The sequence below is a fragment of the Hyperoodon ampullatus genome (assembly GCF_949752795.1).
Source record: "Hyperoodon ampullatus genome assembly, chromosome: 15".
Lineage (NCBI taxonomy): Eukaryota > Metazoa > Chordata > Mammalia > Artiodactyla > Ziphiidae > Hyperoodon > Hyperoodon ampullatus.
The window spans coordinates 10,656,185-10,681,760 of NC_136928.1; the positions used below are offsets into that span (position 1 = coordinate 10,656,185).

At 36.7% G+C, this 25,576-nt stretch overlaps 1 protein-coding gene across 2 annotated transcripts in view; it reads right to left on the minus strand.

Moving 5' to 3' along the window:
• Positions 1 to 25,576, minus strand: part of CHMP3 (charged multivesicular body protein 3) — a 62,040-nt gene that overhangs the window by 18,486 nt on the left and 17,978 nt on the right. The window contains exon 2 of one of the 2 annotated variants that reach the window (XM_079720751.1): positions 15,499 to 15,559. In XM_079720751.1, coding sequence (XP_079576877.1) covers positions 15,499 to 15,559 — 61 coding nt within the window. Of the gene's footprint in view, positions 1 to 12,134; positions 13,237 to 15,498; positions 15,560 to 25,576 lie in introns of those variants that run through there. The other variant, XM_079720752.1, reaches the window with a different exon arrangement.

Genomic DNA, 25,576 nt, shown 5'->3' on the forward strand with positions numbered 1-25,576 from the left:
CTTTTCTTTGTTGGGAGAGGTTTTTGATTACTGATTTAATCTCAAGAGTTATAAATCTATTCAGATTTTCTATTGGTGTTTCAGTATTGGTAGATTTTATAATTCTATGAATTTGTCCATTTCATCTAAATTATCCAATTTTTTTAGTGTACAATTGTTCATAGTACTCTCTTACATTTTTTATTTCTGTAGAATCATGGTAGTGCTCCAACTGTCATTTCTGATCTTAGGAATGTGATTCCCTCTTCCTCTCTCTCCTCCTCCCTTCTTCCCTCCCCACCACCATCAATCTAGCTAAAGGTTTATCAGTTTTGTTGCTTTTTTGAAGAACTCACTTTAAGTTTCTTTGATTTTTCTCTCCTGCTTTTCTAGTCTTTATTTCTTTTTCTCTGACCTAATCTTTCTTATTTCCTTCTTTTTGTTAGCTTTAGGTTGAGTTTTTTCTTCTTTTTCTGTAAGTTGTAAAGTTAGGTTGTTGATTGATATCTTTCTTCTTTTTTAATGTAAAGCATCTTTATAGCTATAATTTCCCTCTGAGCTTTTGCTGCATCCCAAAAGTTGTGATATATAGTGCTGTGGTTTTCACTCATCTCTAAGTATTTTCTAATTTTCCTTATTTTTTTTTAAAACTGGTTGAGACTTGGTTTTTGGCCCAACACATGGTCTATCCTGGAGAATGTACCATGTGCACTTAAGAATGTGTATTCTGTTGTTGTTGCATTGAGTATTCTGCATATGTCTATTCTATGTATGTCTATTAGTATTCTGTATGTATCTGTTAGTTCATTATAGTGTTGTTCGAGTCCTCTTTTATCTTTATTTATCTTCTGTCTGGTTGTTATATCCAATTTTGGGAATGGGTTATTAAAATCTTCAACTATTGTTGTAGATCTACTTCCCTTCATATATTTTGACCATCTATTATTAGGTGCATAGATTACATCTTACTGTATTAAAACTTTTATTAACATATAATGTCCTTCTTTGACTCTTATAATCTTTTCTAATTTAAAGTTTATTTTGCATTATATCAGTACAGCAATCTCCACTCTTTTGGTTACTATTTCCATGGAATATCTTTTTCCTTCCTTTCACTTTCAACCTATTTGTATCTTAGTATACACTAGGGTCATTTTGCCCCCATTCTGCCAAACTCTGCCTTTTAATTGGAGAGTTTAATTCATTTATATTTAAAGTAATTACTGATGAGGAGGGGCTTAATTCTGCCATGTTGCAATTTTTTTCTGTAGGTTTTACAGCTTTTTCATCCTTCATTTCCTGCATTAATGTCTTCTTTTGTGTTTATCTGTTTCTTTTCTTATGGTGAAACTTCAAGTCCCTTTTCATTTGCTTTAGTGTATAATTTATATCTACCTTCTTTGTGATTACCATGGTGAATGCACTTAATATCCTTGAATTATAACACTAATTTGAATTTATATCAGCTTAACTTTAACAGTATGCAAAAACTTTACTTCTATACACTTCTTTACTTCTAAACTTTGCTTCTATACTCCATCCCCATACAGCTACTGATGTCACAAAAGCACATCTTTCTGCACTGTGTTCAAAAATATAGCCTAATTTTTTTTAAATGCACATGCCTCCTAAATCATGTGAAAACAAAAGATGAAGTTACAAGAATACTACCTTTTATAATTGCCCATGTATTTACCTTTAATGGAGGTATTTATTTTTTCATATGGTTTCCAGTTACTGTCTACTGTCCTTTAATTTCAACCTGAAGTACAGACACCCTTCAGCATTTCTTCCCAGGCAGGTCTAGTGGTAACAAACTCCCATAGTTCTTGTTTAAGTGGGAATGTCAAAATTTCTCCTTTGTTTTGCTGGGTATAGGATTCTTGGTGTATAGGTATCTTCTTTCAGCATTTGAATATATCAACCCACTGTCTTCTGGCCCTCAACATTTCTGATGAAAATCTTATTCAGGATCCCTTGTATGTGACAGGTCATTTCTTGCTGCTTTAAACATTCTCTCTTTGTCTTTCTATAGTTCGATTATGACGTGCCTTGGCATGGGTCTCTGAGTTTATTCTACGTTAGAGTGTGTGGACTTTCTTGGATGAATATATTCATGTTTTTCAGGAAATCTGTTAAGTTTCTGTCTTTATTTCTTCAAATAATCTCTCTTCCCCCTTCTCTCTTTCGTTTCCTTCTGGGACTCCCACAACGTGTATGTTGCTCCAATTGATGCTGTCCAACAGGTCCCTTAGGCTCTGTTTGCTTCAAATTTTTTTCCTTCTGTTCCTCAGACTTGAACATTTCAACTGTATTATTTTCAAGTTCACTAATTCTTCTCCCTGCTCAAATTGGCTTCTGAATAACTCTAGCAATTTTAAAAATTTCAGTTATACTTTTCAGCTGCAGAATTTATTTTTGGCTTCTTTTCATGTTTTCTATCTCTTTACTGACACTTCCATTTTGTTTATACATAATTTTCTTGACTTTGTCGACATCTTTCTTTAGTTCTTTGCATGTTTTTTTAAGGAGATGTTGGGGGTAGAAGTTTATTAATTAATTTATTTATTTCTCCTGTGTTGGGTCTTCATTTCTGTGCGAGGGCTTTCTCTAGCTGTGGCAAGCGGGGGCCACTCTTCATTACGGTGCGCGGGCCTCTCACTATCGCGGCCTCTCTTGTTGCGGAGCACAGGCTCCAGACGCGCAAGCTCAGTAGCTGTGGCTCATGGGCCTAGTTGCTCCGCGGCATATGGGATCCTCCCAGACCAGGGCTCGAACCCGTGTCCCCTGCATTAGCAGGCAGATTCTCAACCACTGCACCACTAGGGAAGCCCTGCATATTTTTAAGATCACTGTTTTAAAGTCTTTATTTAGTAAATCTGTCACCTGGTCTTCTTCAGGGACATTTTCTATTCATTTCTTTTCCTTTCAATGGGCCATACTTTCCTGCTTCTTTGTATGCCTTGTGATCTTGTTGTTGTTACTGTTGAAAACCGGACATTTAAACTTTTTAAGATGGTAACTTTGGAAACCAGATTCTCCCACTTCCCCAGGGTTTGATATGGTTGTTTTGTTTTGTTTTATTGCTGTATGGTGTCTCTGTACTGGAGATCATCCTGAGGTGTAAAGTTAGCCTTCTCAGGTCTTTTCAGAGTCTGTGTATTTCCCTGGGCATGCACAGTGACCACCTATATTCCCCTGTAAGTGTGGTTGCTTTTGAATGTCTTAGCCCTTGATGTTAGGAACGTAAAACGGTGTAGTGCTGTGGCAAACACTATGGTGGCTCCTTAAAAATTAAATAAAGAATCATCACTTGATCTAGCAATTCCACTTTTGGGTATATACACAGAAGGACTGAAAGGAGGGGCTTGAACAGATATTTGTATACTCATGTTCATAACAGCATTATTCGCAATAGCAAAAGGTAGAAATAACCCAAATTTCTAGTGATAGACGAATAGATAAACAAAATGAGATATATACATACAATGGAATGTTATTCAGTCTTATAAAAAGAAGGAAATTCTGATACATGCTATAACATGAATGAGTCATGAAAACATTATGGTAAGTAAAATAAGCCAGACACAATGGGATAAATACTCTGTGATTACACTTATATGAGGTACCCGGAACAGTCTAATTATACATAGAGACAGAAAGCAGAATGGTGGTTACCAGGGGATGTGGAGAAGGAAAAATGGAGAGTTACTGTTTAATGGGTACAGAGTTTCAATATGAGATGAAGGAAAAATTCAGGAGATGGATAGTGGTGATGGCTGCACAGCAATGTAAATGTACTTAATGTCAATGAACTGTGTATTTTAAAATGGTTTAAATGATCAATTTATGTACATGTGATATCACTTATATGTAGAATGTGAAATATGACACAAATGAACATATCTACGAAACAGAAACAGACTCACAGACATAGAGAACACACCTGTGGTTGCCAGGAGGGTGGGGGGAGGGAAGGATTGAGAGTTTGGGATTGGCAGATGCAAACCATTATATATAGAATGGATAAACAACAAGGTTCTACTGTATAGCACAGAAAACTATATTCAATATCCTGTGATAAACCATAATGAAAAGGAATATGAAAAAGAATATCTATATAACTGAATCACTTTGCTATACAGCAGAAATTAACACAACATTGTAAATCAACTATACTTCAATAAAAATTTTTTTAAATGGTCAACTTCTGTTATGTATATTTTAATGTAATAAATAAAATGGCAGCAAGAATACTATGATTCATTTATAAACAAGTATTTATATGTAAGTACAAATACAGACAGAAATGTATCTGAAATGATGATCACCAAAATGCTGTGGCTGTTATCTCTGGGTGGTAGGATTTCAGCGTGATTTTAACTTTCTTATTTATACTTTTCTGCATCAGTGTGTGTATTATTACCTTTATAGTCATGGGGGTAAAAACGCAAGCTAACTATGTTCATTTGAGGAGAGGGCAAAATAAATGTTCTAAATTCACTCCAGTATTGCCTATTATGAATGCTCTAAATGTGTTACATTTGGCTGAAAGCTAAAAATGTGGACTACCTTGAGTTCTCCATAAGAAGAACTACTTGTAGTTATACTTTGCTTTAAGTTACTATTGTTTTTCTTTAAATGTTTTACTGAAGTATATCATATGTACATACATATATCACACACATAACCATAAAGCCACATAAACTGTCACAAATTAAACACATCCATGTAACTAGGTATCAGATGAAGAAACAAAATACTACCAACATAACATGAGGTCCTTTTATGTCCCTACTAATTCACCATGCCCCCAACAAGGGAAACAAATATCCTGACTTCTAACAGCACAGAACAGTCTTGCAGATACTCTTTTTTTCACTAATATATTCTTTAAATCCATTCACCTTGACTGCTAACATAAAACCAAATGAGGATTGGTTCAAGATGGTGGAGTAGAAGGACATGTGCTCACTCCCTCTTGAGAGAGCACTAGAATCACAACTAACTGCTGAACAATCATCGACAGGAAGACACTGGAACTCACCAGAAAAGATACCCCACATCCAAAGACAAAGGAGAAGCTGCAATGAGATGGTAGGCAGGGCACAATCACAAAAAAATCAAATCTCATAACCACTGGGTGGGTGACTCACAAACTGGAGAACACTTATACCACAGAAGTCCACCCACTGGAGTGAAGGTTCTGAGCCCCACGTCAGGCTTCCCAACCTGGGGGTCGGCAATGGGAGGAGGAATTCCCGGAGAATGAGACTTTGAAGGCTAGAGGGATTCATTGCAGGACTTTGATAGGACTGGGGGAAACAGAGACTCCACTCGTGGAGGGCACACACAAAGTAGCACGCACACCAGGACCCAGGGGGAAGGAGCAGTGACCCCATAGGAGACTGAACGAGACCGACCTGCTAGTGTCAGAGGGTCTCGTGCAGAGGTGGGGGGTGGCTGTGGCTCACTGCGGGGACAAGGACACTGGCAGCAGAAGTTCTGGGAAGTACTCATTGGCATAAGCCCTCCCAGAGTCCGCCATTAGCCTTACCAAAGAGCTGTAGGCTCCAGTGCTGGGTTGCTTCAGGCCAAACAACCAACAGGGAGGGAATACAGCCCCACCCAACAGCAGACAAGCAGATTAAAGTTTTACTGAGCTCTGCCTACCAGAGCAACACCCAGCTCTACCCACCACCAGTCCCTCCCATCAGGAAGCTTGCACAAGCCTCTTAGATAGCCTCATCCACCAGAGGGCAGACAGCAGAAGCAAGAACTACAATCCTGAAGCCTGTGGAATGAAAACCACATTCACAGAAAGACAGACAATATGCAAAGGCAGAGGACTATGTACAAGAGGAAGGAACAAGATAAAACCCCAGAAAAACAACTAAATGGGTGGAGATAGGCAACCTCCCAGAAAAAGAATTCAGAATAATGATGGTGAAGATGATCCAGGACCTCAGAAAGAGAATGGAGGTGAAGATCGAGAAGATGCAAGAAATGTTTAACAAATATCTAGAAGAATTAAAGAACAAACAGAGGTGAACAATACAATAACTGAAATGAAAAATATACTAGAAGGAATCAACAGCAGAATAACTGAGGCAGAAGAATGGATAAGTGACCTGGAAGACAGAATGGTGGAAATCACTGCCACGGAAAAGAATAAAGAAAAAACAATGAAAACAAGTGAAGACAGCCTAAGAGACCTCTGGTACAACATCAAATGCATGAACATTCACATTATAGGGGTCCCAGAAGGAGAAGAGAGAGAGAAAGCACCCGAGAAAATATCTGAAGAGATTATAGTTGAAAACTTCCCTAACATGGGAAAGAAAATATCCACTCAACTCCAGGAAGTGCAGAGAATCCCAGGCAGGATAAACCCAAGGAGAAACACACCAAGACACATAGTAGTCAAATTGACAAAAATTACAGACAAAGAAAAATTATTAAAAGCAACAAGGGAAAAATGACAAATAACATACAAGGGAACTCCCATAAGGTTAACAGCTGATTTCTCAGCAGAAACTCTACAAGCCAGAAGGGAGTGGCATGATATACTTAAAGTGATGAAACGGAAGAACCTAAAACCAAGATTACTCTACCCAGCAAGGATCTCATTCAGATTTGATGGAGAAATCAAAAGCCTTACAGACAAGCAAAAGTTAAGAGAATTCAGCACCACCAAACCAGCTCTACAACAAATGCCAAAGGAACTTCTCTTAAGTAGGAAACACGAGAGAAGAAAAGGACCTACAAAAACAAACCCAAAACAATTAAGAATATTGTAACAGGAACATACATATCGATAATTACCTTAAATGTGAATGGATTAAATGCTCCAACCAAAAGACACAGGCTCGCTGAATGGATACAAAAACAAGATCCGTATATATGCTGTCTACAAGAGACCCACTTCAGAACTAGGGGAACATACAGACTGAAAGTGATGGAAAAAGATATTACATGCATATGGAAATCAAAAGAAAGCTGGATTAGCAATACTCATATCAAATAAAACAGAATTTAAAATAAAGAATGTTACAAGAGACAAGGAAGGACACTACATAATGATCAAAGGATCAATCCAAGAAGAAGATACAACAATCATAAATATATATGCACCCTACACAGGAGCACCTCAATACACAAGGCAAGTGCTAACAGCTATAAGAGGGAATCGACAGTAACACAATAGTGGGGGACTTTAACACCTCACTTACACCAATGGACAGATCATCCAGACAGAAAAATAAGGAAACAAAAGCTTTAAATGACATAACAGACGAAACAGATTTAATTCATATTTATAGGACATTCCAACCGAAAACAGCAGATTACACTTTCATCTCAACTGAACATGGAACACTGTCCAGGATAGATCAAATCTTGGGTCACAGATCAAGGCTCGGTAAATGTAAGAAAACTGAAATCCGACCAAGCATTTTTCTGACCACAACGCTATGAGATTAGAAATAAATTTCAGGGAAAAAAACGTAAAAAACACAAACACATGAAGGCTAAGCAATACATTACTAAGTAACCAAGAGATCACTGAGAAATCAAAGAGGAAATCAAAAAATACCTAGAGACAGATGACAACGAAAACACGATGATGCAAACGATGCAGCAAAAGCAGTTCTAAGAGGGAAGTTTATAGCAATATAATCCTACCTCAAGAAACAAGAAAAATCTCAAATAAACAATCTAACCTTACACCTAAAGGAACTAGAGGAAGAAGAACAAAAAATCCCCAAAGTTAGTAGAAGGAAAGAAATTGAGATCAGAGCAGAAATAAATGGAATACAAACAAAGAAAACAATAGCAAAGATCAATAAAACTAAAAGCTGGTTCTTTGAGAAGATAAACAAAATTGATAAACCTTTAGCCACACTCAAGAAAAAGAGGGAGAGGACTCAAATCAATAAAGTTAGAAATGAAAAAGGAGAAGTTACAATGGACACTGCAGAAATACAAAGCATAAGAGACTACTACAAGCAACTCTTGCCAACAAAGTGGACAACCTGGAAGAAATGGACAAATTCTTAGAAATGTATAACCTTCCAAGACTGAATCAGGAAGAAATAGAAAATATGAACTGACTAATCAAAAGTAACGAAATTGAAACTGTGATTTAAAATCTTCCAACAAAGAAAATTCCAGGACCAGATGGCTTCCCAGGTAAATGCTATCAAACATTTAGAGAAGAGCTAACACCCATCCTTCTCAAACTCTTCTAAAAAAACTGCAGAGGAAGAAACACTCCCAAACTCATTCTATGAGGCCATCATCACCCTGATACCAAAACCAGACAAAGACACTACAAAAAGAGGAAATTACAGACCAATATCACTGATGAACATAGATGCAAAAATCCTCAACAAAATACTAGCAAAGAGAATCCAACAGCACATTAAAAGGATCGTACACCATGATCAAGTGGGGTTTATCCCAGGGATGCAAGGATTCTTCAATATATGCAAATCAATCAATGTGATACACCATATTAACAAATTGAAGAAGAAAAACCATATGGTCATCTCCATAGATGCAGAAAAAGCTTCTGACAAAATTCAACCCCCATTTATGAAAAAAAACTCTCCAGAGAGTGGGCATAGAGGGAACCTACCTCAACATAATAAAGGCCATGTACAACAAACCCACAGCAACAACATTCTCAATGGTGAAAAACTAAAAGTATTTTCTCTAAGATCAGGAACAAGACAAAGATGTCCACTCTCGTCACTATTATTCAACATAGCTTTGGAAGTCCTAGCCATGGCAATCAGAGAAGAAAAAGAAATAAAAGGAATACAAATTGAAAAAGAAGAAGTAAAACTGTCACTGCCTGCAGATGACATGACACTATACATAAAGCATCCTAAAGATGCCACCAGAAAACTACTAGAGCTAGTCAATGAATTTGGTAAAGTTGCAGGATAGAAAATTAATGCACAGAAATCTCTTGCATTCCTATACACTAACAACGAAAGATCAGAAAGAGAAATTAAGGAAACACTCCCATTTACCACTGCAACAAAAAGAATAAAATACCTAGGAATAAACCTACCTAGGGAGACAAAACACCTATATGCAGAAAACTATAAGACACTGATGAAAGAAATTAAAGATGATACCAACAGATGGAGAGATATACCATGTTCTTGGATTGGAAGAATCAATACTGTGAAAATGACTATACTACCCAAAGCAATCTACAGATTCAATGCAATCCCTATCAAATTAGCAATGGCATTTTTTACAGAATTTGAACAAAAAATCTTAAAATTTGTATGGAGACACAAAAGACCCCCAATAGCCAAAGCAATCTTGAGGGGAAAAAATAGACCTGGAGGAATCAGACTCCCTGACTTCACACTATTCCACAAAGCTACTGTAATCCAAACAGTATGGTACTGTCACAAAACCAGACACACAGATCAATGGAAAAGAATAGGGAGCCCAGAAATGAACGCTTATGGTCAATTCATCTATGACAAAGGAGGCAAGGATATACAATGGAGAAAAGACAGTCTCTTCAATAAGTGGGGCTGTGAAAATTGGACAGCTACATGTAAAAGAATGAAATTAGAACACTCCCTAACACCACACAGAAAAAAAAACCTCAAAATGGATTAAAGACCTAAATGTAAAAGCAGACAGTATAAGCTCTTAGCAGAAAACAAAGGAAGAACACTCTTTGACATAAATCACAGCAAGATCTTTTTTGACCCACCTCCCAGAGTAATGGAAATAAAAACAAAAATAAACAAGTGGGACGTAATGAAACTTAAAATGTTTTGCACAGCAAAGGAAATCATAAAAAAGACGAAAAGACAAGCTTCAGAATGGGAGAAAATATTTGCAAACACATCAACGGACAAAGGAGCAATCTCCAAAATATATCAACAGCTCATGCAGCTCAATAAGAGAAAAACAAACAACCGAATTCAAAATATGTAGAAGACCTAAATAGACATTTCTCCAAAGAAGACACACAGATGGTCAAGAGGCACATGAAAAGCTGCTCAACATCACTAATTACTAGAGAAATGCAAATGAAAACTACAATGAGGTATCACCTCATATTGGTTAGAATGGGCATCATCAGAAAATCTACAAACAACCAATGCTGGAGAGGGTGTGGAGAAAAGGGCACCCTCTTGCACTGTTGGTGGGAATGTAAACTGATACAACCACTATGGAAAACAGTATGGAGGTTCCTTAAAAAACTAAAAATAGAATTACCATATGACCCAGCAATCCCACTACTGCGCATATACCCACAGAAAACTGTAATTCAAAAAGCCCCCTCAGGGCTACAAGGAGAAGAGCTCACAAACTCAAAGGAAAACTAGTAGAGCGTTTCTAATAGTTAAAAGCTAGGAAAGATTAGGACAACTTTACAAATGAGCAATTAAAAATAAAAGAAAAAGGATATGGAAACTAGTCTGAGCTGAGAGAAGGGCAGCTGTTTACAGGTCTGTACACTAAACTAAGACACAGACAGTCTTCTAGAGAGGCAGGATGCTGGCGGAGAGAAGCGGAGGATGTGCAGAGACTTGTGCCACAACGACTCCTCCCCAGGTCCACAGTATGATACATACAACCAGTTTGTGTACACTAGGCCTGCCAAGTGTTTCCCGCCCGCACCCCCCCCGCCTCCGGACAGAGTTTTTATTGGGTACTGCCCCTGCAGCCCATCCATTCCCCCCCCACAGGTCCCCTCGGTGTGCCCCAGAGGGGAAGCCCTCTAGGAGGTGCGCAAGAGGAACTCCATGGGGCACTTGGGACAGACCCACCAGCCAGCGAGCAGAGAGGACGGGCTCTCCCCGGCTCTGAAGCGGCCCTGCCCCCGGCTCCGCTCCTCCACGTCTCCTCCCGTGAGCTCCGCAGCAGCCGCTCAGCCTCTGTCAGGGTGTGGGGCCCCAGCCCGCGCTGTCACCCCGGCCGATGCTGGAGCCTTCCACGGCCACATTGGGTCTGCTCATGCACCCGAATGTTCATTGCAGCACTATTTACAATAGGCAGGTCATGGAAGCAACCTAAATGTCCATTGACAGACGAATGGATAAAGAAGATGTGGTACATGTATACAATGGAATATTACTCAGCCGTAACAAGGAATAAAACTGGGTCATTTGTAGAGATGTGGATAGACCTAGAGACTGTCATAGAGTGAAGTAAGAAAGAGAAAAACAAATATCGTATATTAACACATATATGTGGAATCTAGAAAAATGGTACAGATGAACCGGTTTGCAGGGCAGAAATAGACACAGATGTAGAGAACAAACGTATGGACACCAAGGGGGAAAGTGGGGGTGGGGTGGTGGTGGGATGAATTGGGAGATTGGGATTGACATATACACTAATATATATAAAATAGATAACTAATAAGAACCTGCTGTATAAAAATAAAGAAATAAAATAAAATTCAAATCAAAGACTAAATAAAGCTATGTATGCTATCTAAAAAAAAACCCAAAAAACCCAAATGAAAGACTTTGAAAGTGTTTCAGTGGTAAACCTTCATATGCAAGTAACGTTTAAAGTAATCACATTATTTCAAAGTTATACATTGTCTAAAGTAACCCCTACTCTCCTTTTTTGGTATCACCATAAATGTAGTAAATTGTCTACTATATGCCAAGTACTGTCCTAAACATTTTACATACATTCACAGATTTGTCAGTACAGTTCTGTGAGATTCAAAGAATTTTAACAGGGACAGGTGGCTAATTGATAGCAGTGATGGTTGAAATCTGGTAGTGTAAGGACTCCAATACCCACTATTATTTTTCTGATATCATGTTAGTTAGTTAACTAATAAATTGCTATGAATGAGAAATAACAGGAACCACCAGGAGAAAGACAGAGCTTGAAGATCATTTAACCAGATAAATGAGCTATGGATGTGAGAAGGTATACAATAAGCAAAGCACAAAACAGGAATAAACAAGGTTTGTGAGACACGAACTGAATTTATGTGGTTTCTAAAGATGACATTAATCAATGGTTTGTGCTATTATTGTCATACTGCTTAGTTCTACATGTTTTATGCCCCATATTATTATTTTTACTTTAAACAGTCAATAATTATTAAAAAGATACTTTTAAAAGAGAAAAACATTATATTTACTTACATACTTATAATTTCCAGCATGCTTCATTCCTCTGGGTAAATCCAAATTTGTATCTGGTATGATTTTCCTTCAGCTTACAACTTCCTTTAACATTTCTCGTACTGTAGACCTACTAGCAACAAATTCTCTTGGCTTTTGTATACAAGTATCTTTGCTTCACCTTTGAATGCTGTTTTCATTGGACACAGAATTCTAGGATAATGTGGGGATTTTTCTTTTATCATATCAAAGATGTTTTGGTCCGTATTGTTTCTGATAATAAAATTTTAATCATTACCCTTTCCTCAGACTGTTTTATCTCTTTATTGTTACCTTTCAGTAATTTGATTATGATACGTCCTGGCAAGGTTTTCTTTGTGTTTATCCCGTTTGAAATTGGAGTTCCTTGGATCTGTGGGTTTACAGTTTTCATCAGCTATTATATCATGTGATCCTTTCTGGACTCTTTTCCTTCTGAGACTCAAATTACATGTTGGATCATTTGATTTTTTTTTTTTTTTTACTTTTTTCTCTCAGTACTGCAGTTTGGATAGTTTGTATTACTATCTTTGATTTCACTGATCTTGTTTTCTGTAGTGTATAATCTGCTTGTTCAACCCATTCAGTGAAGCTTTCATTTTACTTCACTTCATTCTAGATCTTTCATCTAAGTTCTACTTTGTTCTTTTCAATATCTTCTATTTACCTCTTCATTATGTTCATGTTTTCCTTTGAAACATATATTCATTATGTTTTCCTCCAAATCCCTCAACATATTTATAATTGCTGTTCAAAATCCCTGTCTGCTTATTCATTTGATCATCTGTTTTTTTTCTGGGTCTATTTATATTTCCTGATTTTTCTCTTGATTTTGGGTCACACTTTCCAAGTAACTTTTCATTGGATGTTGAACACTCTAAATGTTTCATTTTGGGGTATTTGCAATTTTGGTAGTTCAGCCTTAAAGAGCTTTAAAGAATGTTCAGCTTTATTTTGGTAGTTCAGCTTTCAAGACTTAATTTTTATTTATTTTTACTTATATTTAATTAATTTTTATTGGAGTATAGTTTTATTGGAGTATAGCTTTACAATGTTGTGTTAGTTTCTACTGTACAACAAAGTGAATCAGCTCTACATATATATATATATATCCCCTCTTTTTTTGGATTTCCTTCCCATTTAGGTCACCACAGAACATTGAGTAGAGCTCCTGTGCTATACAGTAACAGATCTGCTTTTAAGCTTTGTTGGTGTGGGCGTATGGTAGCCTTTATTAAGGCATGACCCTTCTGCAGTCTCTACTGAATGCCCCAGATAGTCAACCAAGTCTCTTTACTGGGTCTGGTCAGAACTCTACCATCTCTCAATCCTCTGTTAACTCTGGGAACCGTTTAGCTTACAGCCTCCTCCGGATAGTTGCTCTGTCCCCAGTAACTGTTCTTTGCCTCCTAAAATCTCATTCTAAGTATGCACAGCTTAGCAGTCAGCTAAAGACTCAATGGGACCCTGTGCGGATATTTACAGCTTGGTCTTGTTCTGATACTCCTCCCCACAAGTTCCAGCCACTGCAGCCTCCTGAACCCTAGTCTCCTTCTCCTCAATCCAGTGAGAACACCACACTCTGCTTGGAATCTCCTTCCACATGCTATGACCCAGAAAGTCTCCCTAGGCAGAAAATGAGGACCATATTAGGGCTCTCTCCTTCTGTTTCCCTTTTCTCACTGATCAAAATCCCGCACTGACAGTTATCCAATGTTTGAAAACAGATGTTTCACAGCTTTTGTCCAGTTTTTTCTTTATTTACAATGGAGTGCAAGTTCAAATCCATAACCATTACTCCATCATGGCTAAGAATGTAATTCCCCTCTGTAACTATTTTTTACTTATTTACTTTTGGAATATCTTATTTACAAGTATTTTTTCCATTTTTATTTTTTTAATTGAAGTATAGTTGCTGTACAATATTATATAAGTTACAGATGTACAACATAGTGATTCACAATTTGTAAAGGCTTTACTCCATTTACAGTTATTATAAAATATTGGCTATATTCCCCATGTTGTACAATATATCCTTGTAGCTTATTTTTTTTCCTTGTAGCTTATTTTATACCTAATAGTTTGTACGTTTTACTTCCCTACCCCTGTATTGCTATTCTAATTCTTTTTTAAAAGGAGTGATATGGTGATACCTGTTATTTTCTCCAATCATGAAAGTCTTAAAAATCATAAAAGTTTTAAATGTTACTCTTTGCAAGTCACCTTAGTTTTAAGTAGTACTCAACAATAATCAACTTTATTTAGAAACATATTTTGCTCAATTTACAGCCATGCTAAGGTAAACTGTGGTGAAAATGGAACTGCATTCCTCACATACAATTTATTTAATTTGAACTCCATAAAACCATTTCTTTGTAAGTAGGAAGAGGTTTCTTTACTTTTTTTTCTCAAATGGCTTAAAACAACAAAAATTTATTCTTTAATTGTGGTGATCAGAAGTCTAAAATTGGGACTTCCCTGGTGGTCCAGCAGTTGGGACTCCACGCTCCCAGAGCAGGGGGCCCGGATTCGATCCCTGGTCGGGGAACTAGATCCCACAAGCCGCAAACTAAGAGCCCGCATGCTGCAACTAAAAGATCCCACATGCGGCAAGGAAGAACCTGTGTGCCGCAACTAAGACCCGGCACAGTCCAATAAATATTAAAAAACAAAAACAAAAAAGAAGCCTAAAATCCAGGTGTTGGAAGGGCTGTGTTTCTTCTGGAAGCTTCAGGGAAGAATCCATTTCCTTGTCTTTTCTAGTTTCTAGAGGTCAACTGCATTCCTTAGCTTGTGTCTTCTTCCTCCATCTTCAAAGCATAGCACTCTAACATCTGGTTCTGTGGTCACATCTCCTTTTCTCTCACTTTTTCTCAACACACTGCCTCCCTCTTATCTGGGTGGCTATCCCACCCAGATAGCCCAGGATTAATCTCCCCACCTCAAGATCCTTAATTTAATCAAATCTGAAAGTTCCCTTTTGCTATGTAAGGTAACATATTCACAGGTTCTGGGGTTTAGGACGTGGACATCTTTGGGATGTGAGCTCCTGCTTTGTTTCCAACAGTAACCTGGACTCTAGGAAATCACAGATGAATGAACATGGCCTCTCCCCCTTGAATAGCTCAATGCCAGGCTGGAGGAAAGATTTTAGTTCTTATCAAATGTAAAGATCTTTGAGTTGATTATATCTTGTTTTTCTTACTATAATTAGAAAGCAAATAATTAGGGCAGCCATAAATAATAAATATAAACTATGTTTTATAGATGTAGCTACAGTTTACTTTTATGAACTAATGCAAAATACACCAAGATAAAGAATAGGAGATGTAAAATAATAATTTACCTCTTATTTGCCTGTCAACAACTCTCATTTCCTTTCTTATCTTCAATGACCATTCATTCACCTGGGAAAAATTTTACAAAAGGAATTATAAGAGAAGTCAATACCCCCAGTTCACCACATTTTAAAGAATTTTATATTAATGCTACATTTATTCCTGACACAAGCTAGAAATAATATAAACCTATTTTGAAAGAAACAGCCTTAGGGCCAAATTCTTTTTTTTTCTTCTCTGGCCAAATTCTGGGGTTTTTTCCCATCTTTTCATTCACAGTACATAGAAGTCTCAAACTATTCAAAGATTCCTATCTGAAGGCAGTATGAAGCACTTTATACAAGCTCCCCAAGAAAGTTCAGTACCCTGCAGGTATATAAAAATTTTTCATGAGGTGCCATGGGCATAGAAAGGTTTTATGGGCATCAGAAGATTTTCAATTTCTATACATAATTATTTTTAAAAAACTGCTCTGCCTGTGTGATAAGAATTCACCTTTTCCTTCTCCCCTTTAACAATTATACTTTTTCATTTTACAAAAGAAATATATTCCTCTAACCTATGTGTCTCTTCTTACTATGATAGGTTTCCCTGAGAGGCAAAAACCTCTGAAGCACTAAACACAGGGACAACTAGAAATACTGCTATAGGTGTTGAAAAAGTAGTGAATGACTCTAATAATTACCAAATTCTTATGCATTTCTTTCTAATTCTTCAGTTTCAAAAATGAAGGAAAATCAGTTATCAGTTGATAAATCATTAAAACTAAATTTTACATTTAATCAATTATTGCTTTTGGCATATGACACAGAAGTTCAAAAAATTAAGTGACACTGACACAGAAAAATCCTTTCCGCTACCATCTACTTATTTATATTAACAATGTTTCTCATCATGTGAGTCTAATAAAACATAAAATAGGGCTTTCTTCTAGTTGAGGCGCCTCACGATGAGGCTGTCTTCTCTACATCACAGCCATGCCACCCAAGGACCCTCTGCAGTTGGCACAGCCCTTCAGACACAAGAAGATGACCACACTGGCTCCTTAGGTGAATGGGTTACCCCCAGAGATGATCCAACCACGCACAGCTACAATACAAGTTACTGGTACCGGTTCTGCTTCTGGACAAGGAGCAATTTGCTGGCATGGACCTCAGTGTCTGTGTGAAAGGTGGTGGTCACACAGCCCAGCTTTTGCAATCCACCAGTCCACCTCCAAAGCCCTGGTGATCTTACTATCAGTAATATGTGGATAGGCTTCCAAAAAGATGAGAGACATCCTCAACCTGTGTGACTGGACATCGCTAGTAGCCGCAAATTCAAACATTTGGAGACCCTGGTGTCTGCAATTACTACTAGAAATCCTACAAATAAGCCTATCATGAGGATCAGGGTTCACCTTTATAATAAACAATGGTTGTGAGATTTAAGGTAAAAAATAATAAAACAGGAATGGAATTGATGCTGACCCTTTCATGCATTCATCCATGAATACATGAACTAAATGGCATTAAAAAATTCATATCCTTAAGATGTATTTCCAATAAATTTCACTTTTTAATGACTTTAAAATCATTATTTAACAAAATCTGTAAAATATTTATTATTCATCAACTCTAATAACTCCACCCAGATGATATATTAAAGCACTTAAAACTGTATGGTTATACAATTTTAAAAGTTAATGTTAGGTTTAAACATACATTTTTAAGTGAAATTCACATAACTATACTTAGCCATTTTTAAAATAAATTTTATTTATTTATTTATTTTTAAAATTTTGGCTGCTTTGGGTCTTTGTTGCTGTGCACAGGCTTTCTTTAGTTGTGGCGAGTGGGGGCTACTCTTTGTTGCGGTGTGCGGGCTTCTCATTGTGGTGGCTTCTCTTGTGGAGCATGGGCTCTAGGCACACGGGCTTCAGTAGCTGTGGCATGCAGGCTCAGTAGTTGTGGCACATAGGCTCTAGAGCGCAGGCTCAGTACTTGTGGCACGTGGGCTTAGTTGCTCCACAGCATGTGGGGTCTTCCTGGACCAGGGCTTGAATCCATGTTCCCTGCATTGGCAAGCAGATTCTTAACCACTGTGCCACCAGGGAAGCCCTACTTAGCCACTTTAAAATGTGCAATTCAGTGGCATTTAGTGCCTTTACAATGCTGTGCAATCACCAACTCCCTATAGTCTAAGAAGTTTTTCAATATGTCAGAAGAACACACTATAACCTATAAATAATCTTCCCCTATGACCATCCACCCTCCCATTCCCTGGCAACAACTAATTTGCTTTTCTGTCTTTTGATATGCTTATTTTGATATTTAATACAAAAGAAATCATATAATATGTGGCCTTTTGTGTCTGGCTTCTTTCATTTAGTATAGTGGTTTTGAGGTTCATCTATGTTGTACCATGTATCAAAATTTTTAGATTTTTTTTGATGTGGACCATTTTTAAAGCCTTTACTGAATTTGTTACAATATTGCTTCTGTTTTATGTTTTAGTTTTTTGGCTGCGAGGCATGTGGGATCTTAGCTCCCTGAACAGGGATCGAACCCTCACCCCCTGCACTGGAAGGTGAAGTCTTAACCACTGGACTGCCAGGGAAGTCCCTATCAACATTTTTTATGGCTGAATAATATTACATTGAGTGTACATAGAACACAAATTGTTTATCCATTCACCCAGTGATGGACATTTGGGTTGCTTCCATGTTTTGGTTACTGTGAATAGTGCTGCTATGAACATCTGTATACAAGTATTTGTTTGAGTACCTATTTTCAATTCTTTTGGGTATAAACCTAGGAGTGAAACTGCTGGGTCATATGATAGTTCTATTTTATATTTTTGAGGAACTCCAAAACTTTTTTTCAAAGGGGCTTCACCATTTTACATTCCCACAAGCAATGTACAAGGGTTCCTATTTCTCCACATCCTTATCAACACTTGTTATCTTCCAATTTTTTGATTATAGCCAATCTGTCGGATCTGTTGAAAGAGCATCTCATTATGATTTTGGTTTGCATTTCCTTAATGACCAATAAAGTTGAATATCTTTTCATGTGTTTGTTGGCCATTTGTATATCTCCTTTGGAGAAATGTCTATTGATGTCTTCTATCCATTCAGCTGTCTTTTTATTGTTAAGTTATATGAGTACTTTATATATTCTGATAGTAAACCCTTATCAGATATATAATTTGCAAATATTTTCTCCCATTCCATAGGTTATCTTTTTACTTTCTCGATAATGTCCTTTGATACACAAAAGCTTTCAATTTTAATGAATTCCAATTGTCTATTTTTTTCTTCTGTTGCTTGTGCTTTTGGTGTTATAGCAAAAGAATCCATTTCCAGATATGAGGTCATGAAGACTTACCTTTATGTATTTTCTGAGTTTTATAGTTTTAGGTCAAAGACTTTAATTTCGGTCTTTGATCCAAGTTAATTTCTGTATATGGAGTGAGGCAGGGGCCCAGCTTCATTCCTTTACATGTGGATATCCACTTGTCACAGACCTTGATGAAGAGACTATCTTTCTCTCACTGAATGATCTTGGCACCCCTATAGAAAATCAACTGGCCACAGATGTATGGGTTTACTTCTGGGATCTCAATCCTATTCCATTGACTGATCTATACATCTATCCTTATGCTAATACCACAGTTTTAGTAACTATAGCTTTACGGTAAGTTTTGGAATCTTGAACTGAGGGTCCTCCAAATTTGTTTTGCTTTCTCAGTATGGTTTTGGCTATTTGGAACCTGTTGTATTCCATGTGAATTTGCAGCTCAACTTTTCCATTTCTGCAAGAAAGGCATTTGGAGTTTTGACAGGCACTGCACTGAATCTGCAGATCATTTTGGTGGTACAGCCATCTTAACAAAATTAAGTCTTGCAATCCATAAACTTGGAATTTCTTCCTGTAATGTTTTGTAGTTTTCAGTGTACAAATGTACTGTTTCCTTGGTTAAATTTATCCCTCAGCATTTTATCATTTTGGATGCTACCGTAAATGAAATTTTAAAATTTCCCTTTTAGATTTTTCATTGCTAGTGTAAAAAACACAACTGATTTTTTACATATTTACCTTGAAACCTGCAACTCTGTTGAATTCACTTATAACTAATTTTCTGGTGCATGAGGAATCTTTAGCATATTCTATCTGTGGAATCATGTTATCTGCAAATGAACAGGTTTACTTCTTATCAGTGTGGGTGCTTTTTATTCCTTTCTCTTGTTCAACTGCTCTGGCTAGGACTTTTAATGCAATGTTGATTAGTAGCAACAAAACCTGGTGTCTTTGTCTTGTTCCTGATCTTAAGGAAAAAGCTTTCAGTCTTTCACAATTTAAAATGAAGTATAAGGTTAGCTGTAGATTTTCATAAATGCCCTTTATCATGTTAGGGAACTTCCCTTCTATTCCTAGTTCGCTGAGTGTTTTTATCATAAAAAGTATTTACATATTTTTGTTCCAAGTATAATTATTTCAAGCATAAAAGTATTACCTTAGGAGAAATCTATGGGAGAAAGTGGAATAGAAAGAAAACAGATTTTCGTTCAAAGAGAAAAAAATAATGAAAACTGTCTGACTATAAATAAGAACTTGTGCATATATGTTTGAACATTGATAGGTATCGAATCACTGTGATACTTTTAGAAGTGTTGTAACAATTCTATTCAAACACAACAACATGTACTATATACAAAAAATCATACCATTTGCAACTGTTCAAACTCATGATAAAAATATAAAATACTGATTTACAAATGTCCAAGGGGAACACAGGTACTCAAAATTACGGTAGGTAATACATCCAGAAATATGAAGACACTGTTATAATCTAACCAGAACTTTCAGAAAGAGCAGGAAAGAAAATTCAACGTTCAAACAGTCAAATGTTTACTGAGCACCCACTACAACCTGTTCAATGTGCTAGGCACCACTCAATGTGCTAGTGATACAGCAGGAGACAAAATAAAGACTTATGAACCTACATTCTAATGAGGAAAAACAGACAATAAGCAAATAAACATGTAAATGTATACTAGGTCAGAAAATTAGTGCTAGGGAAAAAATAAAGCAAGGAAGTAAGACAAGGGGAGTTGGGAAAGGATTACTTTATACGTGAAGATGAAAGAAAGTTCAATGGCTGAGGTGACTTTTGAGACCTGAAGACACCTGCAAGGGAACCATGTGACTATCCACTATCCAGATAGGGGGAGGGGCTATGGCATTATACTCTGTGTAAGAACAAAAGCCACTAAGAGACCTAGGCAAAAGAGTGTCCTTCAATACAGACTAAGGAATGGGGGTACAAGACCAGGTGTGATTAAATAATTTTTTAATTAATTAATTTATTTATCTTTGGCTGCACTGGGTCTTTGCTGCTGCGCACAGGCTTTCTCTAGTTGAGGTGAGCAGAGGCTACTCTTCGTTGCGGTGCGCAGGTTTCTCATTGTGGTGGCTTCTCTTGTTGTGGAGCATGGGCTCTAGGTGTGTGGGCTTCAGTAGTTGTGGCACGTAGGCTCTAGAGCACAGGCTCAGTAGTTGTGGTACACGGGCTTAGTTGCTCCGCGGCATGTGGAATCTTCCCGGACCAAGGCTCGAACCCATGTCCCCTGCATTGGCAGGTGGATTCTTAACCCCTGAGCCACCAGGGAAGTCCCTGATTAAATTTTTGTTTGAACTAGCAACTTTAATAAAACGATTTCAATTCAGGTTTATAGAAAAAATATTTATCATCTATTACACATAAATAATCACATAAGGCAGTGAATTACTCCTAATCCTGTATATGATACAGCTAAATCTGTTTGATTTTTTTTTCATGGATCAAAATACTGATTAGCTCCCATTATTTCTGCTTTCAATTGGTAATCTTTGATGATAGCGAATCTACTGGAAGCAATTCAAATTTCAGCAGTTACTGGAATTCCAGGAACAATGCCTAGTATAAATTTCACAATGCAAATTTAAACCTGAAAATGAGGCAGAATGAACAACTGCAGTGGTTTTTAAGCTTGTTTTTAGTAGCAGAATCCTTCAAATAAATGTAACATGGAACTCCACAGATACAAAAAAGATTATGATAATGTACATTTATCACATAGGTTCAGGTTCAAAACTTTTACTAATATAAAACAAATAAATGAGAATACTCTGTCTGTCCCGATGAAAGATAAAGCTCTAAATTAGTTGTTACGATGTTATACCAACTTCAGCATCCAGTGTCTTCCGTATTGTTTTACGTGTCTAGTATTGAAAAATTCTAATTCAAAGAGATTAAGAAACTATTTTATTACATCTGTTTACCATTACAGTTACTTAACAATTTGCCTTTTAAGGCTGTCCATTGTTTAAACGGATCCAGAAGATTGAAAGCAAAGTCATTTAGAAATGGTTGTTTCAAAATTTACCATTACATTATGTAACTGCTCATGTTCATTAAGGAGTGAACATTCAATTTAAGACAATAAATGGCAACAGTGAAATGACTTTTTTAAAAAGGCACTGCTGCATTGTTTGCAGTAGCGAAAGCCTAGAAATTACCTAAATGTATATCAAGAGGAGACTAGCTAAACACATTAGAGAATTTCCATAAGTGAACAGTATATTCTAATTAAAGAGAGAAAGGCAATGCACTGAGGACTACCCATGGAATTAATTCTCAAAATATAAATGAAAATAGCAAGGTAAAGAATGTGTACAGTATAATATTACATATGTTAAAGGGAGAGAAGAGGAAAGAGAGGGAGAGGCTAAAGGAGAGAAGGAAGGAGCAGGAAAGGGGAGGAAGAGAGGGAGGTGAACAAAAGGGAGAGAGATATATAAATATGTCTCTATATATTCATATATTATGGAATATCGACAGAAAAATCCACAGGAAATTAGGCTGCCTTCAAAGACAGAAACTGAATTAATTTGTGAACAGGAGTGAAAGAGAGATTTACTTTTTCCTGTAATTTAGGATACACTTTGCTGCCTTTTGAATTTTATAATATGTGCAAATATAACCTATTTCAAGAAACACTTCTTTAAAAAATAACATAAAAAAGAATTATGAAAAAAGTCCAGGTTCAGGAGCTGCTTTAAATCATCCCTGTTTGGAATAAATATTTTAAAATTCTACCTTGTAATATTAGAATATTCATTGAGGCTATTTTTAAAAAAATTATTTTAGATGCCACACAGCCTACTCTGTTAGACAATTACCCAAAACTTTAAAATAGTTCAATGTGAACCCAAATTTTGTTTCACTTTCATAAGTGACAACCAGCAGTTTCTAACATTAAAAAGTTTAAAAAAGTAAAATGTATAACAAATGATGATAATTGAAGACTGAAGTCAATCTGTCTTCATTATAGGGAAAAATAGTAATTAATTTACCTACTTTTATTTCCAAACCAGAATAACAAGTTTTCTGATTTAGTGCAAAATGTATTTTCATCTCTGTAAAATGACTTCGATGTTACAAGTAATACACTTCATTGTGAAGGATCATTGTATATCATATATGGGGTAGCAGCTCAGGAAAATGCGAGCAAGAAAGAGAAATGTGCAAATGATACAACACAGGGAAGAATATAATACGCACCTAGTGAGAAAATAAAGATTCAAACAAAGACATTAAAGAAAGGTTTAATCTAAGGGGGGATAATTTCAAAAAGATTTGGAGAGTTCCATCTCTGCCTAGGTATAGAAAGCTGAGAAGACTCTCAAGACGGTAAGACAAAGCTGAATGAACTACAAAATAACTTTTCCTGAACCTGTTGAAAAGCTCAGGTCACAAGGCAACAGTACAGCATGAAATCTAAAGAAAGGCACTTCTAAGAAAAGAGGGAACACCAGCACTGAATCATCTGTGGTATAGCCTGGATGGCAGGCACCTTAAAAGCAACTGAAGAAAATTCAGTTAAATTTCTAAATAAATTGATAAAATCCAAGTGTGGGTTAGTGGACAGCAAAGAACCTCAGGAGCCACAAGTACAATGGGAGTTCACATCAACTTTCGGGTTCTTCAAATGGAAATGGCATAAAAATGCTGAAATGTACACAAAGAACGCCTTCATTGGCTCACAAAACTTGACACAGCTGAAGAAAGAATCAACAAACTTGAAGAAAAGTCAATAGAAGTTACCCAAACTAAAAAAAAGAATAAAATAAGTCAAAGTATCCAAGAGCTATGAGATAATAACAAATGGTCTAACACATGTGTAATTGGGACCCCAGCAGGAAATGAGAGAAGAGAGCATAAGTATTTGAGGAAACAATGGCTGAAAATTTTCCAAAAATAATGAAAAATATCAAACAACAGATGCAGGAAGCTCAGAGAATCCCAAACAAGATAAATATCAAAAACAAAACAAACAAAAAATACAATGTAACACCACAAAACACACCTAAACACATTATATTCAAAATGCTGAAAATCAGAGATAAAATCTTAAACCCAGCTAGAGAGGAAAAAACTATGCATTAATGACAAAGGAATGAAGATAAGAAGTACATCAGACTTCTCAAAAGAAACTATGATCAGGAGATAACGGAGAGACATCTTTAAAGTGCTGAGAGAACTTAAAAAATCCTCTCAATCCAAAATTCTATATTGGTGAAAATATCATTCAAAGTGAAGACAACTTCCAGATTCAGCTCTGATATATAGAGATTGGAAGTCATTGCTCCCATCCATAAAACAAGGAAAAAACCCAACAACTTTTCTTTGATTCAACAGAAAACCAAAGTTATAGGTCAAACGGCCATCCTGCAATGTGGAGACAGAAGTGAATACAGAGAGTGACATTTGAGATATGCTTACCTGGACCACTGGAAGGAACATTTAAATGGTAATTTCAACTAATTGCTGGTAGATGAGTGTAGACTACCATGAGAATGAAACTCCTAGGTCCCCCAAAACGTTCATGGGCTTTACCTCCAAGAACCACAGAAGTTTCTCATTGTGAAAAAGCAAGAAAGATACCCCTATTTCTCCGGAAGGGAGAAAAGAAAAGTAACCATTCTGAAATATTCACACAGTGTTGTTCTTTGTAAAAAAGGCCTATTCTCCAGTAAAACAAACCTTACTAGAGCCTTATCTCACCCTGGAGAAGGATGTTTATCTGACATTATCTGCTTTCTCCTAGTCTTCCTATGTCACTGGGAGTGGGCAGGAAGCTAAGAAACACTTGTGAACACTACGTCCAGGGACACAGGTCACTAAAACACTGAGTTTTAATAAGATTATAGAATGCTTCCAGTCCCCCACACCTTACCACCACACCAATAGGGCTCCAGTATAACAATGCATTAGAGATAAAAGAAACGCAAGATGCATGCCCTATCTAAAGAGGAGTTTTTGTGGATGCCCAAGATAACAAGAGAAATAAAAACAAGGACAGTAGAGGAACTTTAAGCCTCTGGCACCTATAGCCACAGCAAACATTAACAAAGCCAAACCTCTAGCCTGATCACCATAAAACCTCATACTGAAGACCTATTTACCTCATTTTCTATTACCCCACATATCACATCCAGTTTCCAACAAAAAATTACAAAGCATTCTAAAAGACAAGAAAAATCACAGTCTGAAGAGATAAAGTAGGCATCAGAACCAGACTTAAATATGACATAGATATTGACATTTTCTGGCTCTTGTGGGAAAAGTAAACATTACCCAAGAAGAGACAGGTAATGTAAGCACAAAGATGGAACCATTAAGGATCAAAAGGAAATGCTAGAAATATAAAACACATTAATATTATAACAGAAATGAAGACTGCATTTGATGAGTTCATCAGTACATAAGACATAGCCAAGGAATATATCAGTGAATCTGAACCAGTGAATAGAAACTTGCAAAACTGAAATGCAATAGGAAAAAGAATGAAAACAAACAGAAGAGGACATCTAAGAACAGTGGACAATTTCAAAAGATGTAACATACACATAATTGAATACCAGAAGGAGAAAAAAAGAGAAAACGTACAGAAAAAATATGAAATAATAATGGCTGAGAACTTTCCAAAATTAATGACAGACCCCAAAACCATGGATAAAGGAAGCAAAGAGAAGACAAAGTGGGATAAGAATCCAAAAA